Raw genomic sequence first — 13,662 nt, 5'->3', positions numbered from 1 at the left:
TGAAGAGTGAGCCACTTCATTCAGAACTGTTACTTCACTCACCACCTTCCAGCACCTGCTGAGGATGTAAGTCTTTACACTGCACCTTGACTACTACGACATCTAACATTGCCTGAACTTCTGAAATCACTTTTGAACAGTGATGTTGCGACAAAAGAACAATTGTTTGCGTGATATTTTACAACTCAGCTCAGCATGAAATCTAGTGCATTACACACTGTACTTCACAGCCATTCCTCTGGAGCATTTCAGCTCTGTAAAAGCTTTATTCTTCTAACTAATGTTATCAAGCCCTGGATTAAACAATCTACCAAATACAAAGTATTATTTATTTAAAAAATGTGTCTCGGGGGCAAAGCAGTCAAAGTCTGAGAGGCTTTAAAATATGTGATGCGAAATAGAGAAAAGGACTTGGACAACAACTTCAAATATTAGACACATTTCAAATATAATTTTGCTGAACTGCAGTCTGGTAAAACAGCATAAAGCCTAAATGTTAGAAAGATTTTAATGAGGAGTCACGTTCTCCCAGAGACCTGAAAAATGCTGCCACATCTGAATCAGAAATTGGCCGCAATTGTAACACTCAAAACATTGTGTGGTAATGTTTTACGCCACCCCCTTCTCTTTGGTAATGTTTCCTCCTTTTGCTGCATTTTGGTTTTCATGTCCTGTCCATTTATTGTGTGTATTACTTATAAAAACATTTATCAAGGAACCATATAGTTATAACCAGAATGGGAAATTAACACCAGCCGCCAGCCGAAAAGCTGGTACATTTTATCTGTGGCTGGTAAGTTTGTCAACTACCAGCCACTTTGGCAGGGAACCATCCATCACTTGGAGGTCGTATTCTATTCTAATTATCTAGTTGTCTAGTAAAACAGTGAAATTGCATCAGACAACATGGTCAGTTAGTTTGCTGCTGATTATAACAGATAAGAAAACACATCAACAATTATGAATGAATTATTACTTGTTTATACAGTTTTTATGGTAAACTGAAGGAATAACTGTTTGAAAAAACATTGATAAAATTGATTAATAAATGGGTAATACCACTGGTTGGTATACTGCTTCTGTTTCGAAGGAACTAAAGTACATTTCCTTTCTAGTTTTGGTCCTATTTAATTGCACAAAGTACACAGGTAAAAACAGGAAGAGCAACTATTTTAAAACAGGGTTATAAAAAGGAATGTGAAGCTGAGGTGACAGCCCAGAGGGGCTCATTTAAAAAAAATTTGAGGTGTGTATGTTTCACCGAAAGGACCATTATAAGCAGTCTGGTTGGTCAGACAGGTCCCATGCCTGTATTTCAAGTTATTGACATGGATTCTTTGTCGGCAAATGTGCAATCATTTGCAATCATTCCACAGTTATGACCCTCTTTATCTGACAGAGAACAGGCAACCTGTGGTGCAGAAGCTGGGAAGGTGAAGCTTACTGAAGTGTCTTGTATTTTATGTATGCGGTTGAGAGTTTAATTAGAAGTATGCCTTGCAGGGCTTGGAAATTCAGTCAGGATGATACGTGTATTCCCAGACAAAAGACCATGTTTGAACTACACTGACATAAAAAGAAGCTGTAATGCAATATTAAGAGATTATCCAAACTGCTCATTTTGCTGTATATAAGCAGGCTTTATTGCAAAAAAAATGTATATGATCATTCCAGCTAATTTTTTCATCAGTCAATCCAAGAAAGCTGGTTGATGAAACCAGGCATATTTCACTATCATTAGCAGAGTCTGGCACTTATTTCACACCACCATATGTTTTCCTGTAAAAACAATAAAGTTGGACTTCTTGACATTTATAGATCGTTTGTTTAGTCTTAACTATTTGGAGATCTTGCCCATGTCAGTGTTGGCCTTGGTGATGAGGGAAGTAAAATTCACGTGTTAAAATCAGACTGCAATAAAGTACAGGAAGCAAAGCTGATGCTGTTGCAGCTAAGTCGTTAATGTAGACAAGGCACAATAAATGTCCAAGGCTAGAACCCAGTGGCTTATCAGATGCCCGTCCAGCTGTTACACGCATGCACGCACACACACGCACACACACACATACACTGTCTGTGCCAATTGGGAAACATACACTAAAACTAAAATTATGTCAAAAACTCAGAAAGTGAACTATACACTTAACAGGCAGAAACATACTTACCCACTGTTTCCTCACGGTATATATGGGCCCTGAAAGTAAAGTGTGACCAGTTGGGATTGCGGAGTTTGAAGGTTAATACAAATTTCAGAGGAAGTCTGCCAACAAGCAGCCTTGTGTCTCAATGCGGTGGGTGTATGAAGATCTGCATCAAAGAGTAACTAAACTACAGTACATAGCAGAATACAAAGGTGAAGTTTAGCCACAAAAATCTACAGACAAAAGCGAGTGCTAGTTCTTCAGAAATAGTTTTTCTGGATTCCTTCTCCTAGAAAAACTTGACTTTCCAGCATAACTGGTAACACACCATCTTCCTATTCGCGTGTGTATTCTCTTCGTTCTCTGAATTCCTCCAAACAGACCCACCTAATAAATCAGAAAGCACCAAATTATCTACCTTCATTTTTCTTATACCTAATATTGTATCCTTTACCGGGTCATTGTCGTGGCAAAAATTGATCCTTGAATTAAAATGTCAAATAAGCAAGCATTCAAAAAGCCTTGTTCAGGACTAATTTATTGAAGGACGCAAAATTGACCTATCAATAATAAAGTAAATTTGCTGGATATTTAGATGACTAATGTGATGTGGTCCGCTTCAAGAATAACAAACCTACCCGTTTCAAAACGTACAGAACATAGCCGCCGATTTTGTAATAACAGAGATTTAAGACATTGCAGAAGGAAATTGATCCGAGTGATTTGCACCCATGATACAAAAATGTATTAATGCTGACATCCTCTTAACAGCGCCTTTGGCCCTGGTGCCACTGTATGTGAATGATTCAGTTTACTGCTCATTAAACACTGGACCTGACAACCAGTTTACTAGGTGGGTAGCTAGCGTTACATTTATTCCTGTTGGTTGCACTTAGTTTTGAGCATACATCTTTTAAATAAGTGACAGTTCCTTGCATGTGCAGAAGTCTTGTTTAGCGGCTATCAATTTAGCCAAGCTATAAAATAGGTAGCAAACTCGCGATGTTAGGGAGCGTTAGTTATTCAATAGCCCACAGTAACTAGCCAAGTTCCGATTTTGTGAACAAAAGCATTTTAGCTAGACATCTGTACACCTTTTGGGGTGCAACTGCAAGACCACTTGAAAATCTTGAATTTAGCACGAGCTGCGAATTACTGTTTAGATCACGTTAGACATACTTATAGTTAGTTGTTTCGCTAAACAAAGATAGCTAGGGTACCGTTAAGTAACGTGGCTGAGTAAGCTAGTATCTTGCTTAAATCCGAGTCATGTTTATTTTACTAGCCAGGTGGCTATCAAACTGGAACCATGTAACGGCAAACGACAGCCTTCTCCAACCAATAGCTCAGATCATCAGCTAGATAAAACTTGGGAGCCAAACATCCAGTTTAGAACACCGTGTATGATCTTGCCAAGAATACTTTTTGGTTAGTAGCCGCGCTAGCTAGCATCTGGGATAGCTAGCAAAAGAATCTTACAAAATAGATGCTTACCTTATGTTCCTGTAAGAATGAGGTGTCCGCGAAAACGTGTAAAACTGCAGTCTACGGTTATCTGATATGGTACGCAGCCCCAGTCCTTGGTACTTGGTATACCCGTACTGCACAGAGTTCAGTGGTACTGCTACCAGTACGTCCGCTTTGTCCGCGTTCTTCTTCTTACGCCTGGTTTTCTCTCCTCATAATCTGCCGATGCGATTACCTGACCTTGCAGATCTTCCATTGGCTCAAAATGTACCATGTGATGATCTTGCTTCTCGACGTTCACGCCCACGTCCTGCTTTGTGAAATAGAAAGTGCAATATCATTAAATGATCTCTGAACGGTCGGGTCTTTGTATAAGGACAGTTTATTTGCAAGTTAATAGAAAGAGGTGGTGATAAAAGTTCATATCACAAAAATGTTAATGCAAGTAGGACACAGCCATTTATTGTAGCTTTGCGCGTGGTGTAACCGCCTTCATCCGCTCGAATGTGTGCAATGTTTTTTTACTCGAATGCTCTGCGCATTGGATTTTGATTGGTGTATATCTACCACGGTGAGTATTTTAGACAAACGCATGAATGTGTGATATTCTCAATGAGTAAAACAACTCATTGGACATCTCCAGTTAGATATAGCAACTGACGCAAGATCAGTGACGGTGCAGAATTTGCTACGATGCAGGTGGAGGTGTTACCCTCTATATACATAAGGACTACAGTAAAGGGAAAAGGGAATACAGAAATACTTTTTACACTTTCTGCCACGCAGGTAGTGTTTCATCATCATCAACAAACACAGTCTCTTTGAATTTCACAAGCACTTGAAAGAGCACACTTTACTTGGATATTTGATTCATATGAGCCTATTAATATTTAACTTAGGACAAAGCAAAGCAGACATTCTGGCGATTTTCTATTAACACATATACATTGCCCATTCCACATATCAACCTGGCAGATTATGTAGATTTTGTTCCATGGTTTAAATACAATCTAGTGCACCGCACATGGGAATACAAATTATGGGACCTTTTTCATAAACATTAAATACTTAAAGTACTTTTAATAATATAATAATACATACTTCAAATAAAGAACACAGATTTAGATGTTTTTGGATAGAGTGTGGAAGACACCATCCAATTAAATATGGGATATTAAGGGAAACTAAAACCCAGCCCTGCAAGTGTGATTTACAGCCATCAGGTTTGCAACTGACAGGACCCTGAGGACAGTGCAGTCCTTATGTATTTGGACAATGACACATTTTTTGTGGTTTTGGCTCTGTACTCCAGCATGATTGATTTGAAATTAAGCAATATGAGTACGAAACAATTCATATGAGGTTAAAGAGCACACTGTCAGCTCTAATTTAATTTACACATAGTTCCCCATGAAGATTTGGAAAGAAGCTTTGAGACAATGACCTTGGATAAATCTACAACAAGTTAAAATGCACTGATGGACACTGTACTGGAGCCTAGAGAATAGCAAGTCAGATAACCTTATCAAAAGACGGTTTGGACACAAGGTTACATGTGCACACAAGGAAATAGCGCATTAACTGGCTGAGTCACCCAGCATTCCTACAGTAGCTTAGGCAGACAGGTAGTTCTTGTGTTCTTTGAAAAGGTGCCAATTTATAATTGCAGTGTTTTTCAAAGTGTAATCTTATGAAATTGGTTTGCTGTTTCCAAAATTTTAATTTGTTTTTATGAATTGTGTACAAAAGCAAATTTTTACCCCCAGTCTTTTAAATTGTAGCAAAATAAATTAATGTGACAGAATATTTTCTTGGTCATGTGGTGGCTTTCACATTGTTTCCCCTTTATTTTTTGTCACACCAAAAATATAACTAACGTTGCAAGTTAATCACATTAAACAGTGCCACCTGCAGGTTACTTTGGAAAACAGCACACAAGAGTGTGACTGCTAGCATAACTAGCAGAACAAGAAATGTAACATGAAAATTCAAAGTTAAAAATCCTTTTGTCCTCCAACCACTATTGATGGTCATGACAACAGATATCCAAACTGTTCTGTTCAGCATCAGTCACTGCCAAAGTTCAAACCTGCTGATTGTTTTTAGGGCCCTAGAAAGAACAAATTATTGCACTCATTTGCTGTGCATTGAATGCCAGACAAAAACCTGTTCATTGGGATGGCAGGTATGCCATCCCGTTAAGTTACGCCTTGGCGGGGGCATGTAGAGGTTTACTTCTACGTATTTTTACAGCTCAACAAACTACGCCTCACCTTTGGAGCCAAACAGATTTTTTATTTAGTGTACAAAAAGAAAAAGAATTACATAAGTGCAAAAATATAGTACCTTCTTGTAAGGACTACATAAGCATAGTTAACTGCAGCTCTACATTATCAGTTCAAGTTATAAAACAGTTGACATTATCGTAGTGTGTTAGGAGCAATGTTAAGTACCACAGAGCGAGAGAAAGAGCAAAATTAAGTGCAATTTAGAGTATGTCTACTTTCACATGATGTGGAAATGCCATAATGAGCCAGTAAAAAAAAAAAAAAAAAAAAAAAGATTCACAGAAATTGGTGTACACTAATTACCTTAACAATCTAATGCTACAAACTGCACATTCATCAGTATTCTCCCTTTGTGTACAGCAGCACTGTGCAAAGCATTTTGCAGGAAGGATCTCTATGAAGTTCACAGTCTAAGACATCACAAAGAACACTCACATTGACATACGCCCAAGAGCATCTCTTTGGCCCATGATGAAAATTACATTGCTTTCCCCTCCATGCCCATAAACACGCACAAGGAATACCACAACACGGCTCTAACATTCAATTCATAACTGCAACCCACGGGAGATGAACCAGTCACAAAATGCACTTTGAGTAATTCATAAGGCAGCTTTGCAATTTACCCAGCATGCAACATGTCAATTATCAGAGGGGGATAACTTCTCTGTATGTGCAAACTTAATACATCATTATTCAATGAGTATAAACAATCTCAGAAACCCACACCCACTGACTACATAGCCCCACCTCAATACTTGAGAACGCTAAATGTGGGGGTATTGTGTGTTGAAGTATGGCGGGTAGTGAAGCAGCCATCAAGCAGTTGTATAACTGATGACAACAGTGACTGAACATAGAGCACAGTGGAACCATACACCGGTTTCAAGGCCTCTTTGGTTGTGCTGCTGAGCAGAGGGGGGGCAGGGTTTTCCAAGGCTGTGGGCCGACTAACAAACTCCCCCAGTTGCCCTAACCAGAGGAGGAAAAACATCTAACAGCATGCATGACCTACACCAAAAACAAAAAAGCAGAGTTTGAGCTACCCAACCAATACTGCTGCCTGCTTTACTGGAGGTTGCACTTGAACTTCTTTTTCTTCTCGGCTTCCTTCTTGCCATCGTCCTTCTTCGGGCCGTAGTAGCTGCAGAAGCAGGCCCGGGCAAGGCTGGACTCGCGCAGGTTCAGCACCCACATGCCCTTGCCGTAGTAGGCGAGCGGCCCCAGATCCAGGTCCTGCACCTGCTCGCCCTCCTGGCCCTGCTGCTGCAGAAGCACCAGCTCCAGGAGGTCCAGGCCCGTCTGCAGCGGCTCCACACCCTCCGCGCAGCCCAGAGTGATGTGGGCGCGGCTGCCGGCCGGCAGGTCGGCGTCAGGCATGGCCTCCTTCTCCGCGCCGGCAGGCCACAGCTGCAGCTGCTCCTCAGTGAGGGACACCCTCGCGCCTAGCGTGCGCGGGGTGAGGAAGAGCGCACTCAGCTTCAGCTCAGACATGCTGCCATAGCGATCCTTCACAGCCTGTAGTGAGAATCGGAGGTGGTTTTTTTACAACTACAGAAAGCACGAGGCACTGGTTTCACAGCAAAATTCGACGAAACAGAACAGAAAATCTAATTTAAAAGTATGGTATTTCGAAACCTCAGAAGCCATGCTGGAAAAGGTTGAATTTGACTTGTGAAAGTTTATTTTCTCCCAGCACAAACTAAATTTAGCATCTACCAGGCTAGATTTACATTTCTTATTAAGAAATGGAAGGAAACTTTTAAGTGAAACTGACTTGTCAAAATTGGTAGCCCTATTAGAAATAACATGCTTTTAACATTACATCACGCCTACACAGACCACCAGACAATTATTTCTCAGTCACAACAAGAGGTGTTTCAATCTCTGGATTATGATGAACAACCGTTTGGCATCTGAGCCCGATTGGGCAACATGTAACAAAACTGGTCTGAAAGCAAATGGGCTTGGCTGAGCACAGCCAGACACAAAATAATTATGATAGTGCGCTGCACATATAAGTCAATGCCTCATAAATGTGTGAAATATACTATTTTTTTCTAAAACAAAGGGCATGCCTATGTCCAGCACTCTGTCAATTGGAACTATGGTCATTGCAGTGAATTCTTCCTATTTTGCTTTCCTATTACTCGTCCATGACAGCCAACAAAAGAACCGATGTCATTTACAGTTACAATCTAGGGAATCAATGGAGGTAGGCAACAGTGTTGCTAGTGTACAATAAATATTTAGTGATAAGGACAAGAGAAAACCGAGGGGGCCGACTGCCAGGACCCTTGAGTCTTTTACGTAGTGGACAAACTGGACTTCATTTTTCTTGCAGCTTATTTCCAACAGCAGACTCACCAACTGCTCCGCATACTCCTTGGAGCCCTCTGCTTTCCCGTAGTCACAGAACTTGGTGGTGCAGTGGAGCATGCCTTTGTCTTGAAAATACTGCTCCAGAACCACCTCTTTCTCGGCTTCACCAGTAACTACAATAGAATACATTACAGACCGATATCAGCAACATCAACCCAGTTAGTAAAATGGAATGTAAGACCTGGATTCCTAATCATACTTCCTGAAGTGAAAGATGGCAATTCATCAGTACTGAAACACTTCTCCCTCTCAACGCCCCCCACTTTAATGTACTTACAGTCACTGAGGTGTTTCTTGAAATCTTCCAAGCCCTGAAGGTTTTTCAAGAAATCTTTTGCCATGTTTCTCAGCTTGTCCTGAAAGGTGGGACACAGGAACCAGCCAAAGAAGAGGGGCAGGCATGCCTCCTCCAGTGGGCCCTTCAAGGCCTGAATCTGGTTCTTGTCTAGTCCACGACGGGTCTTTTGGACCAGCTGCTCCACATCTTGGCTCCATTCAGTGCGGGGTTCCAAGAAGAGGGTGTAGTACTGGTGCTGCTCTGCAAGCTCAACCAGCCTAGCTAGACGACCATGAGCGTGGTTAGTGTCATCCACCACTACCACTGCGGTTCCAGAGGTGCAAGAGGCTACTACCGCCTCATCTATGGCCTTGTGCTGCTCCACTGACGAGCTTTCAGGTTTGACACTGTAGTCATCAGCAGAGACAATAGTGCAGAGGCTCTGATAGTGATCCCTGATGGCATTAGCCAGTCGGGTCTTGCCACTGCCAGGCAGGCCCCTGAGGATTATCAGCGTATGAGAGCTGCACAGGGCAGTCTTGGTATGCTCATCCTCCAGGATGGCAAAGGCAAGTGAACCTGGGACAATTGGCGCAGGTGTTTCCACTTCAGAAGCCTGCTGCTCTTGTTCTTCCTGTGTCCCAAGAGGAGACTCTTCCTGTTTCTCTAGCTCCATTTTTGGATTCTTCCCGGACTCAGCCTCTTGCTTTGCCTCCGTTTCAGTCAGTTTCCCAGATTCCATTTCTGGCTGCTTTGCAGGTACCTCTGCTTCATGCTTTTTCTGTGCCTCTGTTTCCTCAGGTTCTGGTTGCTTCACAGGACTTGATTTATGCTTCTCCTCAGCTTCTGGTTCCTTTGCATGTTCTAGCTCTGGCTGTTGGTCAGGTTCTGGTTCTGTCTGCTTCACGGGGCTCACCTCTGGCTGCTTCACGGGGCTCACCTCTGGCTGCTTCACGGGGCTCAGCTCTGGCTGCTTCACGGGGCTCAGCTCTGGCTGCTTCACGGGGCTCAGCTCTGGCTGCTTCACGGGGCTCAGCTCTGGCTGCTTCACGGGGCTCAGCTCTGGCTGCTTCACGGGGCTCAGCTCTGGCTGCTTCACGGGGCTCAGCTCCGGCTGCTTCACGGGGCTCAGCTCCGGCTGCTTCACGGGGCTCAGCTCCGGCTCCTTCACGGGGCTCAGCTCTGCTGCTTCACGGGCTCAGCTCTGGCTGCATCACGGGGCTCAGCTCCGGCTCCTTCACGGGGCTCAGCTCCGGCTCCTTCACGGGGCTCAGCTCCGGCTCCTTCACAGGGCTCAGTTCCATCTCCTTCACTGGGCTCAGCTCCGGCTCCTTCACGGGGCTCACCTCGGGTTCTTTCACGGGGCTCACCTCTGGCTCCTTTACAGGGCTCAGCTCTGGTTCCTTCACGGGGCTCAGCTCTGGCTCCTTTACGGGGCTCACCTCTGGCTGCTTCACAGGGCTCACCTCTGGCTCCTTTACGGGGCTCAATTCTAGTTGTTGTGCAGGCTCAAACTTTAGCAGATTCTCAGTATCTGGTTTCATCTGAGTTAGAGTGTCCAGTTCCAGCTGCTTCTCAACTTCCGGTTGTTTCACTGGTTCAGGTTGCTTAACCAACTCTAGTTCAGGCAGTTTCTGAGTTTCAGATTCCAGCATTTTCTCTGGTTCTGGGCTTGGCTGTTTTTCCAGCTCCGGTTCAAAATGCTCATGTTTCTTTGGTTCTGGTTCAAGATGTGGCTTCTCTTTCTGCAATTCTGGTTCCTCCCCCTCTTGTTTTTCTTCCACTGGGTATTGTGGCTCTGGTTCCTGCATCGGAGATGTTGACTGCTTTGCTTCTTGCCCTTCCATTTGTGATCAACAGCTGTGGGATATGACGAGTGCTTGCGGATGAAATCAATGAATCTGGGAATACATATAACACCTATGAGAATCTCAATTAATATCAGTCATGATTCTACCATTCTGAGCTTTCATTTGTCATTTAAATACCCATAAAACTGGTAAAAATTCAATATTGATCTAACTCAGCTTTCACAGACTGCTTACTTTAAGTCAAAAACAAATGACTACATAGGCCTACTAGACATGCAATACTAATATTTTAAACAGTTGTGGTCTTGCCAGTGTATTTCATACATTTTAAAAACCACACAATGAAACATGACACCAGTTTCAGGGAAACACAGCACTCTAAATAAAATTCATAGACAAAGCATTTTTAAAATCCACGAATTTGTCAGTCCTCCTCTAAACACTCAATCACATCACACATTAAAGACATTAAGGCTAAATTTTACAGGCTGTATTAGAACGAAAACGGGTTGCTGACTAATGTTAGGCCAAAGTGAGAACAGACCACCTGCGTCTGATAAGGCGAGTTCTTTGTGCATCCTTAAGTACGGACAATTGAATCGGTAATTATTTCATACTTAATATCAGTAGCAAACCCAAGGAAAAGTGTGCGAGAGCTGAAATATATAAAAATTCTTCGTCTGTATAGGCTTATAGCCCAACTTTAACACGAGATACAAATAAAAAGCAGCCACTGACTGTTTGAAAAATTGTCGAGGTGTATTGGAACACATGGGAAATGAGAACCCCATTTTAATAGTGAAAAACATTTTAAACAAACGCTGGAACAAACACCGTCAACACAACCACTATGGGTGCAACCACGAGGATATATTGCAATTTATACGTGCTAGCTGATAGCTTGCTAACAAAGAATCACGCTGGCTAATATAAAACGGGGAGTGGCTGCCATCATTAAGCTGCAGGCAAACGAAATAGCGTAGTACTATCAAATCCAGAACAAAGACTGCACTCAAATGTAACGCTGTAACAAAAATAAACACGTTTTACCAATAAAGTGTTGATTGTGTTAAAGACATTATTTAAAGCACATTAGCCAGAGAGTTACATATTTTACAGCTTTGTCTAAACGAACATCACTGCAATAAAATTCATTTTATAACAATGTAACTCGGTGAAACGCATGCCATATTCAGAACTCACGCTCAAGCAATCAGCAGTTTGATTCAGCAGACGTGTCCCACCACAGAACGCGTGTCACTGAGCGCTAGTTCAGCGTTTTGAGAAGCAGTGCCTTCTGCAGAAATCTCCCCCTGGCGAATATTCAGAAAACAAAACGGAAACCGTACCCAGCTCATGCACGCGCAAACTGCTCATAAAGGGCGGGGCGCATTTCAGCGCGGCACGTGGGCACATGGAATAATTCGGAATGACCGTGATTTTTTTGATTGTAAAGAGGTTCAATGCAGATCAGTACACGGCCGTAAAAAATATCTCCGTTATTAATGTTCTCTATAAGTTCCAATTTCAGACACAGAAACTGGACGGTGTGTCAAATTATTTGAAAATGGAAGGTACATAAAATCAAAGCTTTATCGGATCTAAACCAAAAGACTTACGTTGTAGCCTAATATAGCCTAAAATTATTGCATTGATAATATCGGTGATTTCTATGCTAAAAGATGATACGGCGTTAAATCGAGTTTTTTTTTTTTTTTTTTTTTTTTTTTGCGAAGCCTAGGACTGAAGTAGGCTACAGTAGGCTGTGTAAGTTCAAAAGATGGGGAAGCTGAAATAATATATATTTTTTTGTAATATAATGTAATGTAAAATTTCTTGTAAATGCTTTAATTCTATATGATATTCAGCTTGAAGAGCACAGTATCCGGTCTTGTCTGGTTTCCCAGATAAACCCAAATATGCTGACCCGAGTCCAACGCAACATCTGGGCTGGATTCATAACATGGACTCGGCCTGGCCTCCAAAAGCACAATAAAGTTGAGTCAGAGAATCCACTTGACAAAATACACCCTATATAGGTAATAGGCCTACTAGTTAGTATTAGTACTATCAGTTAATTGCATCTGCAAAATAACACCAGCTGGGATTCCACACTGGTTTCAACTGTTCATAGCTGATTTGTAGCAGGTCAAAACTGGTTAAGCTGGTAGTGTACGCTGGTGGCCAAACTGGTGGACTATATCAGCTGGTGAACAGCTGGTCAACCAGCTAAAACCAGCTAGAAGTGTTGAAAACACAGCTCAAACCAGCTTGATAAACTTAATTTTCCAGCAAGAAATGCTGATGGTGGCTATAGGGAGCTGTCCTATGTGAAACTGTATTACAAAATATTTATATAACTAAAACATCAAAGTAAATGATTGATATGAAATGGCTGGTTCCACACTTTTTTGGGAGCCTCCCTGGCAATTGGGATGGCAGGTATGCCATCCCGCCAAGTTATGCCTTGGTGGGGCGGTATCTGCCCCATATGTATAGCACCAATAGTTTGGCACTTTCCAGGGTTTCCTACGGAAAAACCACAATGACCACAGAATCTCAGCATATAAGAACATTAACTTCTGTACCTTCTGACCTCATGGAAACAGATCAAATTCACAAACAACTTCACACATTTACACAATAAAGCCCCAAACTTTTTTTTTTTTTGCTTTATTGTTTATTTTTTTGCATTTCTCTTTTTCCCTTTCTTCTTCTTTTCCTGCTAATTGCATCATCACAAATGACTCAGGCTCAAAAAGAATAATTATCCCCATTGGACATTTAGCTACATCAGCCAATAACAATACTGGATACACCGATGACGCCTGTATACTCAAAATTAAAAAAAAAATTTTTTGTTTGAATTGACCCTTTTCAAACAAGATGAACAAAAAGATGCGCTGTTTTGAGTTTGAACATCATGGTATGTGTGTGCATGCCCCCAGTGCAAACTGCTCACAAGCAGTTGTTTGCAAGTTTGCAGACCTCCCCTGTCTGGGGGCAGAGTTCAACTTTCTTTTTTAGTTTGTTTCATCACTGTGCTGTTCTGTGGGAGCATCATCTTGTTTGTGGGAACATTGTTTTAGTTGGTTGAGCGAATGTGTCCCTTTCCCCTTTGGCCATGCTGTTGAGCAACTGAATCACCAAAGCTTTGATACAAATTTGCTCAATCACAAACTATGGAAACTAATGTCTCACATACAATGAAACAAAATTCATTCGTTGCAATCATGTGATGAAGTTGATAAAGGCTTTAGGGTGGGGATGAATAATTGTGAGTAGTCATAGAAACG

At 41.9% G+C, this 13,662-nt stretch overlaps 2 protein-coding genes across 5 annotated transcripts in view; both read right to left on the bottom strand.

The window, feature by feature from the left end:
* LOC135247886 (ATP-citrate synthase) overlaps positions 1-3,822 on the bottom strand; it is a 37,365-nt gene extending 33,543 nt beyond the window's left edge. The window contains exon 1 of one of the 2 annotated variants that reach the window (XM_064321841.1): positions 3,636-3,822. The gene's annotated coding sequence lies outside the window, so the exon portion shown is untranslated. The remainder of the gene's footprint in view (positions 1-3,635) is intronic. The other variant, XM_064321842.1, reaches the window with a different exon arrangement.
* Positions 3,823-5,882: 2,060 nt separating this feature from the next.
* On the bottom strand, positions 5,883-11,729 carry cnp (2',3'-cyclic nucleotide 3' phosphodiesterase). Of its 3 annotated transcripts, none has more exons than XM_064321837.1 (4): positions 11,570-11,729; positions 8,556-10,456; positions 8,264-8,391; positions 5,883-7,414 (listed from the first exon to the last, which is right to left on the bottom strand). In XM_064321837.1, the coding sequence occupies exons 2-4, from the start codon at positions 9,295-9,297 to the stop codon at positions 6,965-6,967; spliced, it is 1,320 nt and encodes a 439-aa protein (XP_064177907.1). In that variant the 5' UTR covers positions 9,298-10,456; positions 11,570-11,729; the 3' UTR covers positions 5,883-6,964. The 3 variants fall into 3 exon arrangements, with proteins under 3 accessions (XP_064177907.1, XP_064177908.1, XP_064177909.1); XM_064321838.1 differs by lacking the exon at positions 11,570-11,729 and adding an exon at positions 11,417-11,533; XM_064321839.1 differs by lacking the exon at positions 11,570-11,729 and adding an exon at positions 11,187-11,312.
* Between the last annotated feature and the right edge of the window lie 1,933 nt (positions 11,730-13,662).

This window comes from Anguilla rostrata, chromosome 2 (genome assembly GCF_018555375.3).
Source record: "Anguilla rostrata isolate EN2019 chromosome 2, ASM1855537v3, whole genome shotgun sequence".
Taxonomy (NCBI): Eukaryota; Metazoa; Chordata; class Actinopteri; order Anguilliformes; family Anguillidae; genus Anguilla; species Anguilla rostrata.
The sequence above is the reverse complement of the archived record's forward strand: the minus strand, read 5'-3'. Positions and strand labels throughout refer to the sequence as shown.